The 16,952-nt window shown below is 45.2% G+C and overlaps 1 protein-coding gene across 2 annotated transcripts in view; it reads left to right on the forward strand.

Annotated features, from left to right (window-relative positions):
- oxsr1b (oxidative stress responsive kinase 1b) overlaps positions 1 to 16,952 on the forward strand; it is a 69,147-nt gene that overhangs the window by 26,881 nt on the left and 25,314 nt on the right. For both annotated transcript variants that reach the window (XM_035415009.1, XM_035415010.1), the window contains exons 3-4: positions 952 to 1,060; positions 10,526 to 10,667. In XM_035415009.1, the coding sequence (XP_035270900.1) occupies positions 952 to 1,060; positions 10,526 to 10,667 (251 nt within the window). The remainder of the gene's footprint in view (positions 1 to 951; positions 1,061 to 10,525; positions 10,668 to 16,952) is intronic.

The raw sequence follows: 16,952 nt of genomic DNA on the forward strand, positions 1-16,952 counted from the left end.
TTACATATTGCCTATCGGTGTAATTGGAAAGGAAAAAGGGAGTTGGAAAGGGTGAGGGAGTGTGTTGGGGGTGATAGATTGGGCCGTATTGCTAGCATGACTTCATTTGTTTCTGCTTTAAAACTGCGGGAGTCTGATTGTGATGCATGCTCTCGACTCTGAGTAGGGGTGTGGTGTAGAGCAGGGAGGGAGGAAACTTCAGTTGTTGCCATGCAAAAAAAAATGATTTCATCCCCTCCATTCTCGTTCATCTCCCTTAGCGCTGACATCAGTTTCTGTAACATGGAACCTGCTCCGTTTTCTTGGAAAGTTAAAACTTTTTTTCTGCTGTTACTGTATGTTTCAGAATTGTGAATTCTAAATAAATTAACCTTTTTACTTGAAATACTTGTAATCTGCTGCTGAAGACACACCTCTCTCAACACCTCTTCACACCTGCCCTGACCACATTTTCCTGTCCTCTTTCTTCTTTTTTTTTGCACTTCCCTTTGTGAAATGTTATAGGTAGAGCTCTATAAAGGAAGGTTAGCTGTATAGCAGCTGTTTCATTTGTTTGCAATACTGATTTTTGGTTTGTTCAGTTAGCTCTACTCTTATTGATTATACATGGGCATTCTGAGCCTTCTTGGTGACATCACACTTGTCTCTTCCTGAGACTAACACTGATGTTAGTCTTTGGACACTTTTGATAAGAGCATCTGCAAAGTGATTGCAATGGAATGCGTAAGGCTGGGAAGATGGTAAGCCTACTGGTGGATCCGGTTAAGTATTGCATCAGTAAAACAATGCACCTAAGGTGCCTGATAAGGTGCTCAGCAGTGCGGAATTTAAGCAAGCTTGGCCATTTGATTGACAGGTTTTTCTGGGTGTAATCATGTTGGGAGTTACAGACCTGTTGTTTGAAGCCTCTGCAGTGTGCACTGACTGCTCCTCTTTCTCTGACCCTTGCAGAAGGAGATCCAGGCCATGAGCCAATGCCACCACCCCAACATCGTCTCCTACTACACCTCCTTCGTCGTGAAGGACGAGCTGTGGCTCGTGATGAAGCTGCTCAGCGGGGGTAAGCGGCAGACTGGTTCCCGCCCCCTCGTCACCCCCCTTCCCATCATTCCCTGGGACAACTCCTCAAGCACACAGCCTGCCGGCTTTCCTCCTTTCCCCGCCCCCGTCCCTGATGGCCACGCCTCCTCCCGGCTCTAGCGGAATTGGCAAAAGCTCTGTTGGCGAATCCTTTTCGCCTGCACTCCTGCGACTTAATCTGTTAATTATCGATCTTTCTCATACGGAGAATTGTTCTTTGCTCCGATAACTGTTTGCGGCTCACTCTAGACCCGAAGGAAGCAGGCAGCCTTCTCACAAATTATAGCAACGCATAAAAATGAACGAAGCACCGACTGAGAAGAAGGGCGGGGCTTATTTAGCTATTTTCGACTCTCTCGTTCCGTATGACCGTGTCTCGTCACGAAGGCTCTCTGTCGCGCGGGTGTCTTTAAGCGTCGGCGTGAGCCTAGGCCGCCTGAGCTGGGTTGGCCGCGGCGCAGCGCAGCCGGCTAGCGATCCCGGTGACAGTAATGGCTACTCCGCGCGCGCCTGAAGCGAGAGGACGGGCCCGGGAGCTGGTAATTGCGGGTGGCGACGAGCTCGGCGCTGCGGCGGAACCGCTAGCGGGCTGATTATGGGTCGAGAGGCCGCGCGGATCCCCATTGTTTCCCGCGGGGGGAGGCAGCAGCCGTTCTTTTTCCCAGGCTATTCTGGGATATTCCTCACGGCTAATAACAATGCAGGGGTAATAACAGCTGAGCGATGCAGAACGCTGAAGGCAGACGTAAAATTAAAACAGCGGGGGGGGGCGGTAGGAGGATGCGCAAATGTGGCCAGCGAGAGATTTCAGACGTTTACCCCACACTTTTGGAGGGAGGGAGCACAGCAATCAAGCACATAAACAGATGAATTTTCATTTTCATTGATATGGCATACCATATGACTTCCCAGCTCATGTGCTTAGTTGTAACTGTCACCGCTCATTATCACACGTACACTGTAGCAGACCTTAAGTTTACTCATCACCCGCATGAGTTTAAAAGTTCCTTTTCTCTTGTCTGTTTGTTTTTTTAATGCGTGCATAATTCTGAATCCATAAAGATGCAGTTTATCCAGAACTGTTTTCATGAGTCATTTGAGAGGAAGCTTGGCCGTGGATCTGCTTTTGAAGGCGGCGATGGATGGCGCAGATGCCGGTTGTAATGAATTACAGATTTTTATAGGCCCCCGTGTGAACGACTTGTGAAAGGCTTCTCTGTTTGCGTCTGAACCATCGTCGATCCCGCGGTGTGACGGTGTGCTCGGCTTCACACGATAAATTGAATCCATCAGATAAGCAGGCGGTAATGCTCCTGACGCATTTGCATACAAGGAACACCTTATTGTAGGCAGCTGGAAAAGTAAGCGGGAAGGCTGCCATCTTGATAAAAAACAAACTTGTGCCTGTGTAATACGTATGCCAGCTAATGATTTCAGCAAAGCATCCAGTCGCCTAGACTGCAAAGATAAAAAAATAAGTCAATCTTAAGTATTAGGTCTAACATTTAGACTTAGAATCTTACTTTACTTAAGACAAAAAGATGGGGTTAGGCAGTTTGACTCTTTTTAAGATCTGCCAATGGGGTAAGTCCATTTCCCTTGTCAAGCAAAAAGTAACTTAAAGCAAACTAATAATTTTTTACTTAAGAGAAAAAATAAGATTTTCTGTATCATTACAAGGTTCTGGTTTTTGCTGTGTAACCTTGATGTTGCACATGTTTCCGATATTTGCAAACGAGCGGAACGCTACCTTAGTACAATCGAGAAATGCATTAAAGCTGGGGGGATGGCAGACCCAGCACATTTAATAGTGGCTTGGGTGCTCCAGTGCTTTCTTCCTATGCGGGGAAAGCGGGTCATTCAGGGGGAATGCGTGTGAGTGGCATTATGCTGCTCTGTCTGTCTGAGGCTGGGCTGAGGCTGGGCTGAGGCTGAGGAGCTTGGACAGAGCCCCTCTCGGGTGGCGAGTGGAACTCGCCCCCAGACGGTGGCAGCTGCCTCTGAAGCTGGATCATGGAGGCCCTGCCCTGGCAGCAGAGGCAGGGCATCTAGCTAACGGCCACGCTCCTATATTGTCCAGGAAATTAAGTTCTCCAATTTATTTTTTATTGTGCCTCGGGATTAAACAAGGGCCTCGTGGTGGAGAGCGATGGAGATGGGTTTGATAGGATAGCCATTTTATTGGCTATCATTCCGCACGCTAAACACAGATGAGCCTCCGGGGATTTAAGTGCCTTGTTTTGCCTTTCTGTTTAATAGGATTAATAGGGGAAGGACTGCCCCTGCCTCTCGGGTCTGTGGTCCCTCTGCTCTGGGCAACAAGAATTACACATAGGCACTGGTTTCTCAAACTTTACTGTGCAGTAATTTTCTCACCTTTTATCAGTAAGATACAGTGAGATCCATAACGTTTGGAACAAATACTTTTTTTCTTTATTTGGCTCTGTACTCCACAATTTTAGATTTTGTAATCAAACAATTAATGTGTGTTTAACCTTCTCAGCTTTTATTTAAGGGTATTTTAAGACACTTTGGTTTCTCCTTGTAGAAATTACAGACATTTTAATAATAGCTCTCAATTCAGGGCACCATAATGTTAGGGACGTAAATGAAAGTAGTCATGTTTAGTACTGGGTGAATTTTAGGTGGTGCACTGTTTCCTTTGAAGACCTGTGCTCTGGTAATGGTAATTTATAGTATTTTGGTGGGATTACTATCTGCTTGGCACCTCTTAACCATTAATTTTTTTATGTGACTAAACTGAATGGAACTATCTTGGGGTGAAGCAACACAACAATCAAGTGTTACATCGTCCCATGGGACTCCTCATCACAGTAGGAAGTGGTACAGTCTGGATTCGATCAGAGCCACAGGGGGCAGATGCACTTTTGCTTAATAAACTTTTTTTGTTGGCCGTCATGTGCTGGATTAGGTTAAACGGCCATTAAAGTAAAAGTTTGGATGAAGTCAAAATCTTTTTTTGCTTCTGATTATACAGGCTTTGTATTGCCTTAATGATGCAATGCAGGCCAGAGACTGAGCCAAAATGGTACGCTAATTTTGTTTCTCTTAATTGCACTTTGAGGACCCAATAAATGATCCCAAATTGCATTGGAGATGATTATTAACATATTTTAGTCATTAGTTGTTTCTTTAATTAAGATTTAATCAGGCCTTAATCGGGTTTTTCAGTAGATTTGTATTGAAAAACCGTGCATGTGTTTCCTATTGAAAATTCCTTCATTGACGCACTGGAGACCCTGGAGATTTGCGCAAATTTTCTCATTTACTCAGTCGGACACTTGTGCGATTCAGCAGGTCCGCTCTGTCGCTGCTGGGAAGACGGCGTCAGGTAGTGACTCATTTCTGCTCCGCTCATGCACGGGAACTGATTACAGTTCAACAGCGCTTTTCTTTGTGATAACCTCCCCACCCTTGCAAATCTCTTTTAAGCACTTTTCTCGACTTGCCCAGTATTTAAGAACACCAAAACAATCAGGGCTTCTTTGTTTATTGCCCTGTGTAAAACTTGCAGGTGGGCGTGCACTGTGAGGGAGAGGACAGAGAGGATAACCCTTCAAGACCCCGGTGTTACTATGCAACAGGGCAAAGGCATGCGCGAATCACGTTCTGCGATAGGCGATACTGTGTTTACCTGCAGAAAGCTCTGAAGATGCACTGTCCTTGTTTGCGCAATGTCTTTATAACTAAAATACAAATTGAGGAATTTTGGACTTGGTGGAAAAGGAAGCATATGATATATATAAAAACATACACGCACTCCCTTATTTTGCAGTACAGGGCCTTAGAGAAATAAGCCTGGTAATTTATACCTAGTTCTTCAGGCTTGTGTTGAATGCTTACTGCGGTGGCAGGGCACTGCTGGTATAGGTCTGGTCACCGTGCCAACAGGCTGCGACACTGCCTCACCGTCTCATTGGTAGAAAACTTCCCTGGCTGTGATAGGTCACAAGACAGGATTTCCAACACCGTGTCTCAGCATAGGTGCCAGTCAGTTTAAGCAAGATGGCTTAAGGGCACGCTGGCAAACACAAGGCAGGTATAAGCTACACAGAACATGTACAACCAGACGGGCATGCACTCTGTGATGTGTAGAATGGACAAGTATTTGCAGAGATGGTAATAAATCATAGCCCTTAAGATAATTAAAAGATAATTAAATTTGCGGTAATTATATGATAATTAAATCCGATCCTCCGTCTTCCGCGTCTCATACTAGAAAACAATCTGGCTTTTCTTTTTTATTGTGCCAAGTGCAATGGCGGTGTCAGCAGTGGTTGGTGGAGCTGCAGCAGAATTAAGGGCTTCTCATAAGATGAGTTCATTTGTTGCGCATCTGTGGGGGTGCATATGACTGCGTTTCCACAAGGCAAGCATTTAAAATCTGCGTGCCCCCCGGCAGACCCAGCGAGGGTGAGAGCGGGAGCAGGCTGGGCCTCCACTCACTGCTGGGAAAATTTTATGAGGGCTTTGCATCGTATCCATAGGGCTCATTTCTGAGATCATAGTAGGGGACAAGCCTCATGTTGCGTGTTAGAAGCAGTTGCGCTAATTTCATACATCTGTAGTCTATTTACTATATACAGTAGATTGTTTGGATGTGCTCTTGACATTATTGTTGAATCTTACAGTTTTTGTTTCTCTTTCTTTATAAGAAAGTGAGGGTGAACACTACTGTAGGTACAGTTGGTTTTGGATTTTAGAGCTGTCCTTCCAGAAAATGAAGTACTTCTGCATGACATCAATTTAAGTTGGTAAGCCGCTGTGTTTGAAGGCGTATTTAACACTGTGCTATTTTAGCCTTCAGATGAAATAATTCCCCTGTAACAGCAGCATAACATTGACACCAGATGAACCACTGGTTTTGAACATAACATGAAACACAGATGAGAAAAGCGTAACCTAACCAAGAAGGTATTAGTGCCACATGCAGTGGGCTACAGCTGTATCCTGTCTTAACTGGAGCGACAATGCCCATCACAAAAAAAAATAAAACATTTCTCATAATAAATTAAAAGCTCAACAAATGAAAACCATCTGACCCATTATAAGCCACACGGTGTTCCAATTCACAAGCAGAAAAGCACTATCTCCCACTAGTTATTGGAAAAGATATAAATAAAGTGGCTTTCAAAATATTGCTTTGTAATCCTTGTGATTTTACATTGCTAGGTCATATAGGGTAACACGGAAGACATCTGACCTCCGTATTGATTTTTGAATCTGAGGCTTATTTCACTCCCTGTTATATTTTTTATTTGATCCTCCCTTTGGTAAATACAGCATAAATATATAATTTTATGGTGATTTCATGCACACATGTTTCTTTTTTCCTTCTTTATTGCATGATCTGTTGTCTAGAAGTTAAGCAGTATTTATTTTCCTGACTATGGTACCCAAGTCCCTCTTGTATTTAAATTTCAGAAATTCTGGTGACTTTGTGGCCACATGGTAAAGTCAGGGCTCTCTCTGACTCTCTTTCTTTCAAACTAAACTGCTGTTTGTAAAGCGTTGCCCTGTAGAAAGAGTAGAGAATTCCTGAAGAGGGAACAAAAAACTTTGTAAGAGTAACCGAAAACGTGAGTCATGTGAAAACACTGTGGAGAATGTGCCGAAGTCGATTTTTTGGCAACCTCCTTGGCCTTCAACACACAGTCAGTATGGATGTACTGCAGGAAATTGAATTGAATTATCGGTTCAGTTATTTATCATGACAATACAATGATAGTCATATTTTGCTGTCCGCACCTCTGCAATCATAACCGAAATGCGATTTGTTCGTGCCTAGTGCTTGCGGAAGTGTGAAGGGGGTTGGAGAGTCCCGCCCAGGCAGGGGCTGCTGGGAGCCTGGTTCTGTCATCCAATAGGATCCTCCCACAGTCCCGCTTCCTGCCTTCCCCCCCATGGCCTGGCAGGCCTCACTGTCTTTTATTACAGTTGGCACGTGTGTCACCTGACACGGTCGCATGGACATGAGGGAAAAACCCTGTTGTCATCTCCCAGAGGGAGGGCGCGGCACCTGTCTGTCCGTGGCTGCGGCCGGGTCCCCATGTCCACGCCCCTCCCCCCCCTCCTCCGTTGCCGAGCGGTTCCGGAGGGATAGGCGTGGGAGGTTCGCCGGGGGCCCGCGGCCATCTGGAATGCTGGGATAGTCTTTCAGCCTCCAGGAAACGTAATACCGTATTTTGCATTCTTCACCGGTGTACGAGAGAAAAATTAGGGTGTCTTCTGGCACCGCAGGTATTGATTGCAAAACTATGCAGCGCCCTCGTCTGAGACCGGGGAACCGGGTTTGGATCTGTGTTCCTATCCTCCTATCTCTATACTGACCCAAATATGGCTGAATAAAATGAATACTTCTTGAGGTATTCGTCCCCTTTTCTCTGGAATTCTCAGGGGTGTTCCCCGGCTGCCGTCGTTGCTGCACCCTCCGCTATCAGTTCTGGGGAGTGCGGACAAGCGTGTGCTCTCCTCTGACAAACTTCAAACCAAGCATCTGCTTTTTTAAACACCGGATATGAGACAGGAGAAGCCGATTCATGCCTGTCTTGACTGTAGTTGCGTGCTTGGCTAGCGGTGAGACAGTCATCCCGGCTAACAGAATTCCTCCCACCCTGGACGATGCTACACAAATTATGCACTGCCCAGCATGGCTGCCAGTCAGTGCTGGTGCTGTCTGGATTCAGTCGCAGACCGCGGGGCCCATCCGCACACTGGAGCAGTGCCTTAACACGATGAGCCACCGAGCCATCTGGACAACGACTCCACTTTTAATTCTCGTGGCCAGTTTGAATCTGTAAACATTCTGGTAAATGATTTGGAAAGTTATGCTGCTTTAAAGTATTTTTTTTAAATGAGAGCAGCAGGAAAGGGAGTTAATGCAGTCAATGAATTATTGTTTTTCATGTGATCCTCCTAACCTGAATCAAACATATGCTTACGGATTTTGCTTTGCTAAAGTTCTTATTTTGAGACAACAGCTGCCATTGTAATTTCCATTGTGGGGTAATTTTTAAATACATTTTTTAATTTTACAAATAATTTGTTCTGTTTTAAATATCCAGTCCTATTAGTATAGTAATAGTAATATTTTCTGTGTATAACTGTCAGAATTCACATATAAGAATCGTATGGATGGAACAGAACTTTTATCAAAAGTATGAAGTTCTTCTGTTCTTTTTATGTGGATTCCCTTGCATTCAACACAGTTCATCAGTAATTAAATTTGTTTATAGGCACTTGCTGTCAGGTCTTGGAGCTCAGGCACACGAAGAGGAGTTCATCAGTGGACTAAATTCTAGGCTCTCGCAAGCCTAGTGGGAGCTCTTCTGATTTCATCTGTTGCAGGACAGTGAGGGAAACGTTAAATGTTAATCTTATTATGCTTCCTGTGGTATACGTGGGAGAGATGAGTCCTCCATGACTATAGATGGTTCCCCCATCGTCAGATCTTCCCACGCGAGGCAGTGCCCCCCACTGAGCGACTGTGTGTGGTCTGCCAAGATCTGCCACACGGCTGTTCTCTCCCTCTCTCCCCCTCCGTGTCTCTGTCTCCACTCCCCCCTCTCGCTTTCCCTCTTTCTTCCTCCCTCTCCGCCCCCTCCCTCGTTCCGCACCCCATCGTTTCCGCCGTCTCGGGGCGGCGACGGCGGCGGACGGGCCCGCCTGTCCCGTCGGCTCGGGTTCTCCGCCCCTCTCTCAATCCGGGCCCCCGGATGCCAGGGAAACCCGACTCTGTCTGTCAGTCTGTCCTCTGAGGATGGCTGCAAGCTGCCGCGGATTGCACGCCCTGTCATCTCGACGAGATGTTGGATTTCGAGGGTGGCGCCGCACCGAGACACTTTGCGCATTTTGGTGGGGGGGGGGGGGGGGGGAGGTGGGGGAGGATACACATCACTTTGTAACTCCTCCCTCTTTCTGTCTGTATCTTTATGACGGGCTGCCACGGCACTCTGATTCTCCCTAGTCCCCAAAGCCCATGTCGCTCTGCGCCATGGTGGTCTTGCCTTTTTATAGTTCCAGAAGTCTGACCCCCCAGTTGGTTGTGCACTCACCATGTACTACCTTCACCTTCAGTTGGTGCTGTAGGGCCTTTATTGTGTGGGTGGGTGTGTGTACCTCACTGTAAGCATCTCCTGAAGTGAGGCTGCCAGTACCGGTGCGGGCCTTGCTGAGCCTCGGCATGCAATGACTCCATTATTGAGCCGCTGAAGGGGCTCATCCTTCAGTGCTCCTGCAGATTAATAGGCTCATATCCGCATATCTACACGCTGGCCGACTGCCCTCTGCAAACAGAAAGAAATGAATGGGCAACCTGCCCACTGTGGAGAATGAGGCTTAAAGACCTTGAAACGGCCTCCCTGCTGGTGAAGGTCTTGCGCCCTGCGGTGTTCTGTGTGCCCGGTCATTGCCAGAGCTTATGCCGAGCGGCTTTATGGTGAAATGTGTGAAACTGCGCAGGTCTGTTTTTTGGTTTTATTTGAATCATTTAGGCTGGAACGCAGGACCTGGTGACACACACTGACGTGCACACTGACACGCACGCACGCACACACACGTACGTGCATACATATACAGTACATGTACATATGCACATAAAGGGTTCTGAATTAACCAGTGGTTTAACAAGCTGATCTGTTTCTTTGACCTTACCTTACCTTAACCCAGATAGTAGGTAACCTTTTACACCGACGTTGTCTTCATTCTAAGTACAGTATGTATGTAGGGTAAGCTGTTGCTACATTTCCCATAGTTTAATCCTGACATGAAATGGCACTAAGAAGAAATCCACAATCCAAGATTATATAAAACCTGTTTGCATATGACTTAAGCCTTTTTTGCATTTTATTGCAAATGAATGCTCTGTGCGTAGTGTCCTCTCAAAAACTTTCAAATTCCTGCTTTGTATTTGCCATTCCTCATTAGTGTTCTCAGTCCTTTCCAAAGATGGTGTCACTAAATATAGCATAAGGTTTTCTTTAGCCTATAGGAAAACGCATTCACTTTCTGTGAAAACATTCTATTAATTTTTTCTCTTTCTCAGTTTTATTGCAGCTTTCTCTCTTTGTTTTGGGAATGCCCTAAAGCTTGGGAATTGTCAAGCTCATAAACCTAATGACTGCAGTTCCTCATTGTCAGTTTTGACATGCCCAGCTGCAATGTCATGGGAAGATCCGCATCCAGTGCCTGCAGCACTGCGGATGTAGCATCTGCATTGTTTGCAACAAAAAAAATCCTGCATTTCCATGCTCCTGTGACTAGTCCACTTCCTTGGATAGCATTTGTTGCGATGAAGTTCCAATAAACAAAGGCGTGAGCGTGTTAGAAAGTCAGGGTTACAATTTTGACATAGGAACTTCATCGCAGGCTGGGTCTGGGCTTGGGGCATTTGTTCAGATTTGTGTTCGTCTGTCTTCCTTCCCAGGCTCGGTGCTGGATTTCATAAAGCACATCATATCGCGGGGGGAGCACAAGTCCGGGGTCCTGGACGAGCCCAGCATCGCCACCATCCTGAAGGAGGTGTTGGAGGGCCTGGAATACCTGCATAAAAACGGACAGATTCACAGGTAAGGAAAGCATTGCCATGTTGATCAGGGCTACACTGGCAGGAATCATCTTGACCTTTTCGGAAGACTGTTGGATCTCTCCTCACAGTGAATAAATATTCCAATTTGTAACTTGTGATGATTTGCAGTCACAAAACAAAGATTTGACCGTGTGCATAGAGCAGTGACCTTTAGCAGGCTCCACAAATCAGCTCATACGCATGGTTGTATGGGTTAGGTCACTAGAGTTGGAAAGATGTATTGGATCTACATCAGCACCAATTCCTTCTTGCAGTTACTTTTCAGTGGTCAACGTGTTCTCCAAAAAATATAAATACTAAGCCTTTGAAGAAACCAGTTTGTCAAATATGAATTTACTGAAGTTGATTTCAGGTTTCCTGGAAGCTGTACATTTGAAAGTTAAATTGTTTGATTGGGCTTGGTACGAACGCATTGAATAGATGGCTTTTTCATAGCGAGTGTCTATATGCGCCTGTATATTCAAGCAAAAGGGCTCCCTCAGTCCCCTACAACAACCCCACACACCCGCGAAAGCTTTGATTGCCAGCTAGAGCCGACAAGATGTAGAGTGCTATCGTAACCTTGGTATGGATATCATCCGGTCCTCGATGTTGTGTCATCAAAATAAAAAATGTGGTTTGTATTACCGCAGTCGAAACTGGGATGCTGACTTAGGCATGGCTGTGTGAAGAATCGCCTACCGTTCAACTGATTTTTATGACAGCGATAACACTGCCGATATGTGAACTTGATTGGATTTGATCAAACAGGAACTCAAATGTTCATATTGCTGTGCTAAAGATTCTGAAGATCCAATAATAATTTAATATGTGGAGTACAGTAAGGCTTAAAGAGGATTGTAAATCCTAACTCCCTTTGCTTGTTTATATTAATAGAGCAGAAAGCAAGCAGTGTATTTTTAAATCCTTCAGAATACTAAGTGAAAATTCTGCAGCCGGGTGCCATATTGGTGTGCTGTCTTCCCCAGTACAGTACATGCAGCATATGGAGTACTTCTATTCATGACGATGGAAATTAATGACCAGAGTCACTGCTCAGGATCCTTGCATGTCTGTCATCGTCTTGAGTATATGTACTCTATAAAAGCAGGTGCAAACGTTTCAGCAATTTCTAGCGATGCTGCCCTGGAGCTTTGATCTGAGTCCTTTGAGTGGAGTACAGCTGTGATAAAACCATGTACAGAACCTTTCCCTACTGTGTAGGAGTTTGTGAGCTCAATGGAAGAACCACAGTGATTGAGAGAGCCTCGGTGACCTGTACAGAGGACAGCCGTAACATTGAAGGCCCCTTGTGTACGAGGTGGATGGAAATGCACCACTACGCTTGTGTGTAGTGTGAACGGGACAAATGGGGCAAATTCCTTTTTGCCAGCTACGCCCTCAGCTGAATGTTATCAGAAAGTATGAGACATGGGATTGGTTAGTCCATCCTAACTCGTGCAAATAGTCCTTTGTCTTGAAATGCGTAGAGCCTTGGGACACATGGACCTTGGACACTTCCTTACAGCCGAACCGTGGAAGGTCATCGTACAAAAGAATGCGTTAACGCATGATTTATGATGGGACAAATGGCCATTCTGCGGCGATGTGGAAATCCAGCGACCCTGTAAACCTCTTCCAAGGGCTCTCGAAGGCCATGCTAGGTTTTTTATCTTTTGATCTTAACAATTAGCAATCAGCTTGTATCGTTACTCACGTGCTTCTCATCACATTCACAGGTCTATATTATATGTTTGGGTTACACCCATTGATCGTGACAACTTATAAGATTTCAATGTACTGTATGTTGACATCGGAACCCCAGTCTGCACTGGGGAACAATAGTGCTGTTTTTCGTAGCGTCCACAAATAGTCTTGCCCCCCCTCGTCATCGTCTCAGTTCCATCCTTTCCTTATCCTTAACTACTTGACTTTCAGATTGTCTGCCCCCCACCGCACTTAGTATTCATTGCTTTCTTTTCATCCTATTTAGTCCTCTATTTGTTGCAGCCCTTCCTTCTTTGGACGTGTACTTCCTGAGGGAGCGTCAGCGTAAATAATGCATGGTCTTTTAGCCCGGTTAAGTACCCGGCAAGGTGGCGCAGAATCTCAATAAGAGACTGCTTCCTCGCACCTGCGTCTGCGGCAGCATAAATCCACCTGCCGCCCGGAGTGGCGCCCCCCCCCCCCCCCTTGCGCTGTGATCTGAATGCAGGACCCTGGGACCCGCCCGGACGCTTCGTGACAGTGTTTTGCTGAGGGAAGTGAGGCAAGGCGTCCCGCTCTCATCGACCTGCATTTGTAGGCTGCGGTTGACACGGTCCAACGCCGCGTTACGGAATATACTCTGCATTCCGGTACGATGCAAAGCACTTCAGGATTCGCGTCCGCGGTTCACAGATAAAGCCCAGTTTTGTTCATCAAAAGGGCATCGGATTTCTCAAGCGTACAAAAGGTTCGACTCACACCGCAGCTACTTTGCTTCATTATTTATCTTTTACAGCTTAGAACTTGCAAGAGGATGGTTGACCTGTGTGTGGTGACGCCTTCTATGGAAAGGACTTTAGACTGTTTGTGGAGATTGAACTTGGTTTGTGAAATGGGTTGACAAAGCTGGGAAGTGTAGTTGTTTATGCTGTGCCCCTGGGCGAGCCTGGTCATATGAGGAGTAGCTACAGGGCTGGGTCACATGGCATCTCCTCCAGTGCATCAGAATGCAATTAGAGGCTCTGTGCAAAGGTTCACTCTGAGGCCTTTGCCACAAACTAGCAAATTTCTCCACCTACTTATTGACACAAAGATGAGAATCCCCGTGGGGGCTTCAAAGGAGAAACCTCTTCACGTCCTTTTTAAATTTAGTCCTTCTCGTAACAAGTGGTATTGGAGAGAGGTAGGGAGAGCTCCTAAGTTCTTGCATCTACAGAAGACAGTTATCCTCTTTTATAGTTGGCTTTTCTGTATGTGCTTGTTAATCAGTGCTGTTGAAAGTGACCCTGTAATGAGAGGTAATTCTGAGCGAGTGAATTCTGTTGAATCTTGACCTGAAGGATAGTCTGTATGACACAATATGTGCGAAATTTTGTAAGGAAATATGATGCTGTAGCAGCCTTCAAAGCGCACTGATCTCACTGATTTGGTGGTGATACACTGAAACCATCTCTTTCGTGGAACTCTATAGAGAATTGCGGTGCTTGTAGCCTTTGCTCTGTGAGGGAAATATTTTGCCAACTGCCACTGCTATGACATTCCTGGAAGGGGACAGTGAAACTGCCTGTAACAGTACCTTACCATCCAAGCCCCAAGGTGCAAATTCATAAATGCTAAATATGGTTGTATGAGTAACTTATCACAGAGGAGTGATGTCATCAGGTGACCTACTGCTTGGCTAGGTGTGAAACGGCTAAACAAGGCCGTAAATCTGCACTACATTAACTGGCTTCAATGGCACCATTGTAGCCATGGCTATTTTTCAGTATATTTTGGGCTGTATAAGGCTGTGAGCAAGTCTTGCAGCCATTGGCTGAAGGGTGAAAGCTGCTGTTTGTTGAAGGAAGTCAGGTTATGTGTCTTAATTATGCATTTTTTTGTTGATCAGTTGATTACACAACTGTGCCTTTTATGACTAAAGTCAATGTATTTACTTCAGGCAAGTTAAAACACAAATTTTCTGGTTTTTAAACTTTCTGTTCACAAGCATGCATGTGTTCAGTGTCCAATACGGAGATAACAAAGAGGCACATTGAGAGATGCAGGTGGTTCAAAAATGTGCGTACCTGTGACCTGGTACAGAAATGGTGACTATATAGGCCTACTACCAATATATTTCATGATGCTTCTCACCTGGATACACCTGTGCTAGTTCCTTTTTCTGGTATACACTGCCCTGGGGATATATATTTCTAGCTTGTATATGCCCGCTGTCCCTACCTCAGGAGCATAGGCCTGAAATCACCATAGCAAGGTATTCTTACAATACACAAAAAAAGGGGTTATTTTTAGTTTTTTTTTTTTTTTTTTCATTTTCATCATTCCGAAACTGGAAGATAGCAATAATCCCTCATTTTGTCTTATTTCAGTAAACACAGAAAATTAATTAATTAATTAAATTAAAAGGCATAATAATGAACTCTAGCTGCCCTCATATTTTATGTCTGTCACTAAAAGAAAATAAATGATCTTTGATATCCCTCAGGCTGGGTATTATGGGAGTCTTTAATTGAGACACTGCCTTGTAGGGAATGGGATTATGGGATCATAAATCACACCGGTCCCTCCTCATGAACTTAGAGCATGAGACAGCCTGTATTCCGTTTTACAACCCTGCAAGAAGAACAGTGATGCTAATTATGAGCATTATTAACGGCCATTATTTGAATGTGGAACAAATTCCTGGAACAAATCTTGCTAAATTAAAAATGTCTTGGTCAATACACAAGAAAACACCAATACAAACCAAGTGTATCCTACTTCCCCTCAAATATATATTTGCCAGACGTTAACCAGTCCAGTTTTCTTTGTGAATCAGTGTGATAAAAAAAAGGTATGAAGGTACAAGAAGAAAACTCTAGGAATGTGGGTGCGACTGCTAAAGCAATCACACAGTCCAAGCCTAAAACTAAGCGTCATGTTTCACACATGTTTGTCCAATTTACGAGTTTAGAAGTGCCAAGGGCTGTTAGAGGGGGTTAATGGTGTCCGGAGTCAGAGTTATCCATTGCTTGCTTTACCTCCCGTCTCCTTTTATCTCACTCCTCTGATAAAACATCAAATTATTCCCTGACACATAATTTGGATGATTACAGCATGGTTTCTATGAAGACCCCCTGCCTGTGTTTCTGGTAGAAGGATTTGTGCAGTATGGTGGTTCTAAACGTGGTCACTGAGGCCATTCATTCCTACTGGCAAATTGTGTGAAGATTAAATTAGGTTCTGAATGTGATCTCTCACAAAAGAAACTTCTGTTTTTTTTTTTGTTGCTGGGAATTCACCCTCTTATAAATTTTAATGAGTTGCAGAGTCCTTGCTGCCGTATATCAGAGCAAGCCAAACCATTCTCTTTTAGCTGTTTAAATGAATCCAGTAAATGGAAGACATGTCCATCCCCCTTTATCTGAAAGAAGTTGGAAAACTCTCTGAGTGATGAAAAGAAAAAGCAGGTGGTTGCTGTCTTCAGAACAATAGGCTCTATTTTATAGAACGCTTTTCTTTATCCAAAGCTTCAAACTGGCACAAGCCTTTTCTTTGTCTGTCTTGTGTGGGGCAGTGGCCAAGGGAGCCTGTTTACACATTGGCTCCTTCAATGGAAATCTAGGAGCACTGGGATCTTAAAGGCGTCTTCGGTCCAGACCTTGTGCTGGATGTGAAGGCCAAGCCAATATGCGACGGAGGTCTTTCTGTGCGGTTTCTTTGCTTGCTTTGAATCTGCAGAGTAGGGAACTGACTTTGGTGAATGCAATGGGGACCGTGACAACCGCTGTGTGATGGTGCCGTCTGCTGTGCCAAAGCGGGGCTGCTGAACCAAGCAGGGCACACCCCTGCTTCCCTGACATCGTACAGGGTCAGTGTGACATCATTCCTACACCAGGGAATCTTAGATCACCACTCGGAGTATGAATGCTGGTCTAGGATTTATTTTTTCCACTTCAGCTCACAGTAGACAGTTAGCACAAGCCAGGGGAAAGTTGACCCTAGATCAGCGGTTCAGCTCTAAGGCCCTGGTCACTATATGTTTCCAGTGGGATTGTGAATATGCCTAGCTCCTCAGTCTGGTGTTCCATGAAACATGCAGAGGTAGAGTCCTGTGGACACATTTGTTTGAACTTGGCCCTCTCACACACACATGCTTCTTGTCCAGTCTTCTTAGCCAGGTGCTTCAGATGTTACACGTTATGACGCCAAGGATAAAACATAAATGCAATGGTAGGAGTCTGTAACGGCCAATCACTCCAGGTTAGTTTTGAGGAATTGACCCTTCTGTGGTGTTTGCAGAAGTGTAATGCAAAGATAAATCTGGATTCAGAATCCTGGGGGCACCGCTAGCCTAGAGCCTGGCTACTCGAAAAGAACAGGCCCACGTTCTGAAATAGTGCCCTTGATCTGTCACGTCCTCTTTCCATCTTTGTCCTGGTAGTTAGATAACATTACATCTGGGCAATGTGCGCGTGCGGGCGTTTATGCGTGCATGAATGAGCGTGCGTATGCATCTGGTAGATGGTTTCTGTGCTGAAGCTAGGATTAGTTGCATAACGTAAGTCATCACCATAGTATGTCCCCACCCTTTAGTGTT

The sequence above is a fragment of the Anguilla anguilla genome, chromosome 4, assembly GCF_013347855.1.
Source record: "Anguilla anguilla isolate fAngAng1 chromosome 4, fAngAng1.pri, whole genome shotgun sequence".
Lineage (NCBI taxonomy): Eukaryota > Metazoa > Chordata > Actinopteri > Anguilliformes > Anguillidae > Anguilla > Anguilla anguilla.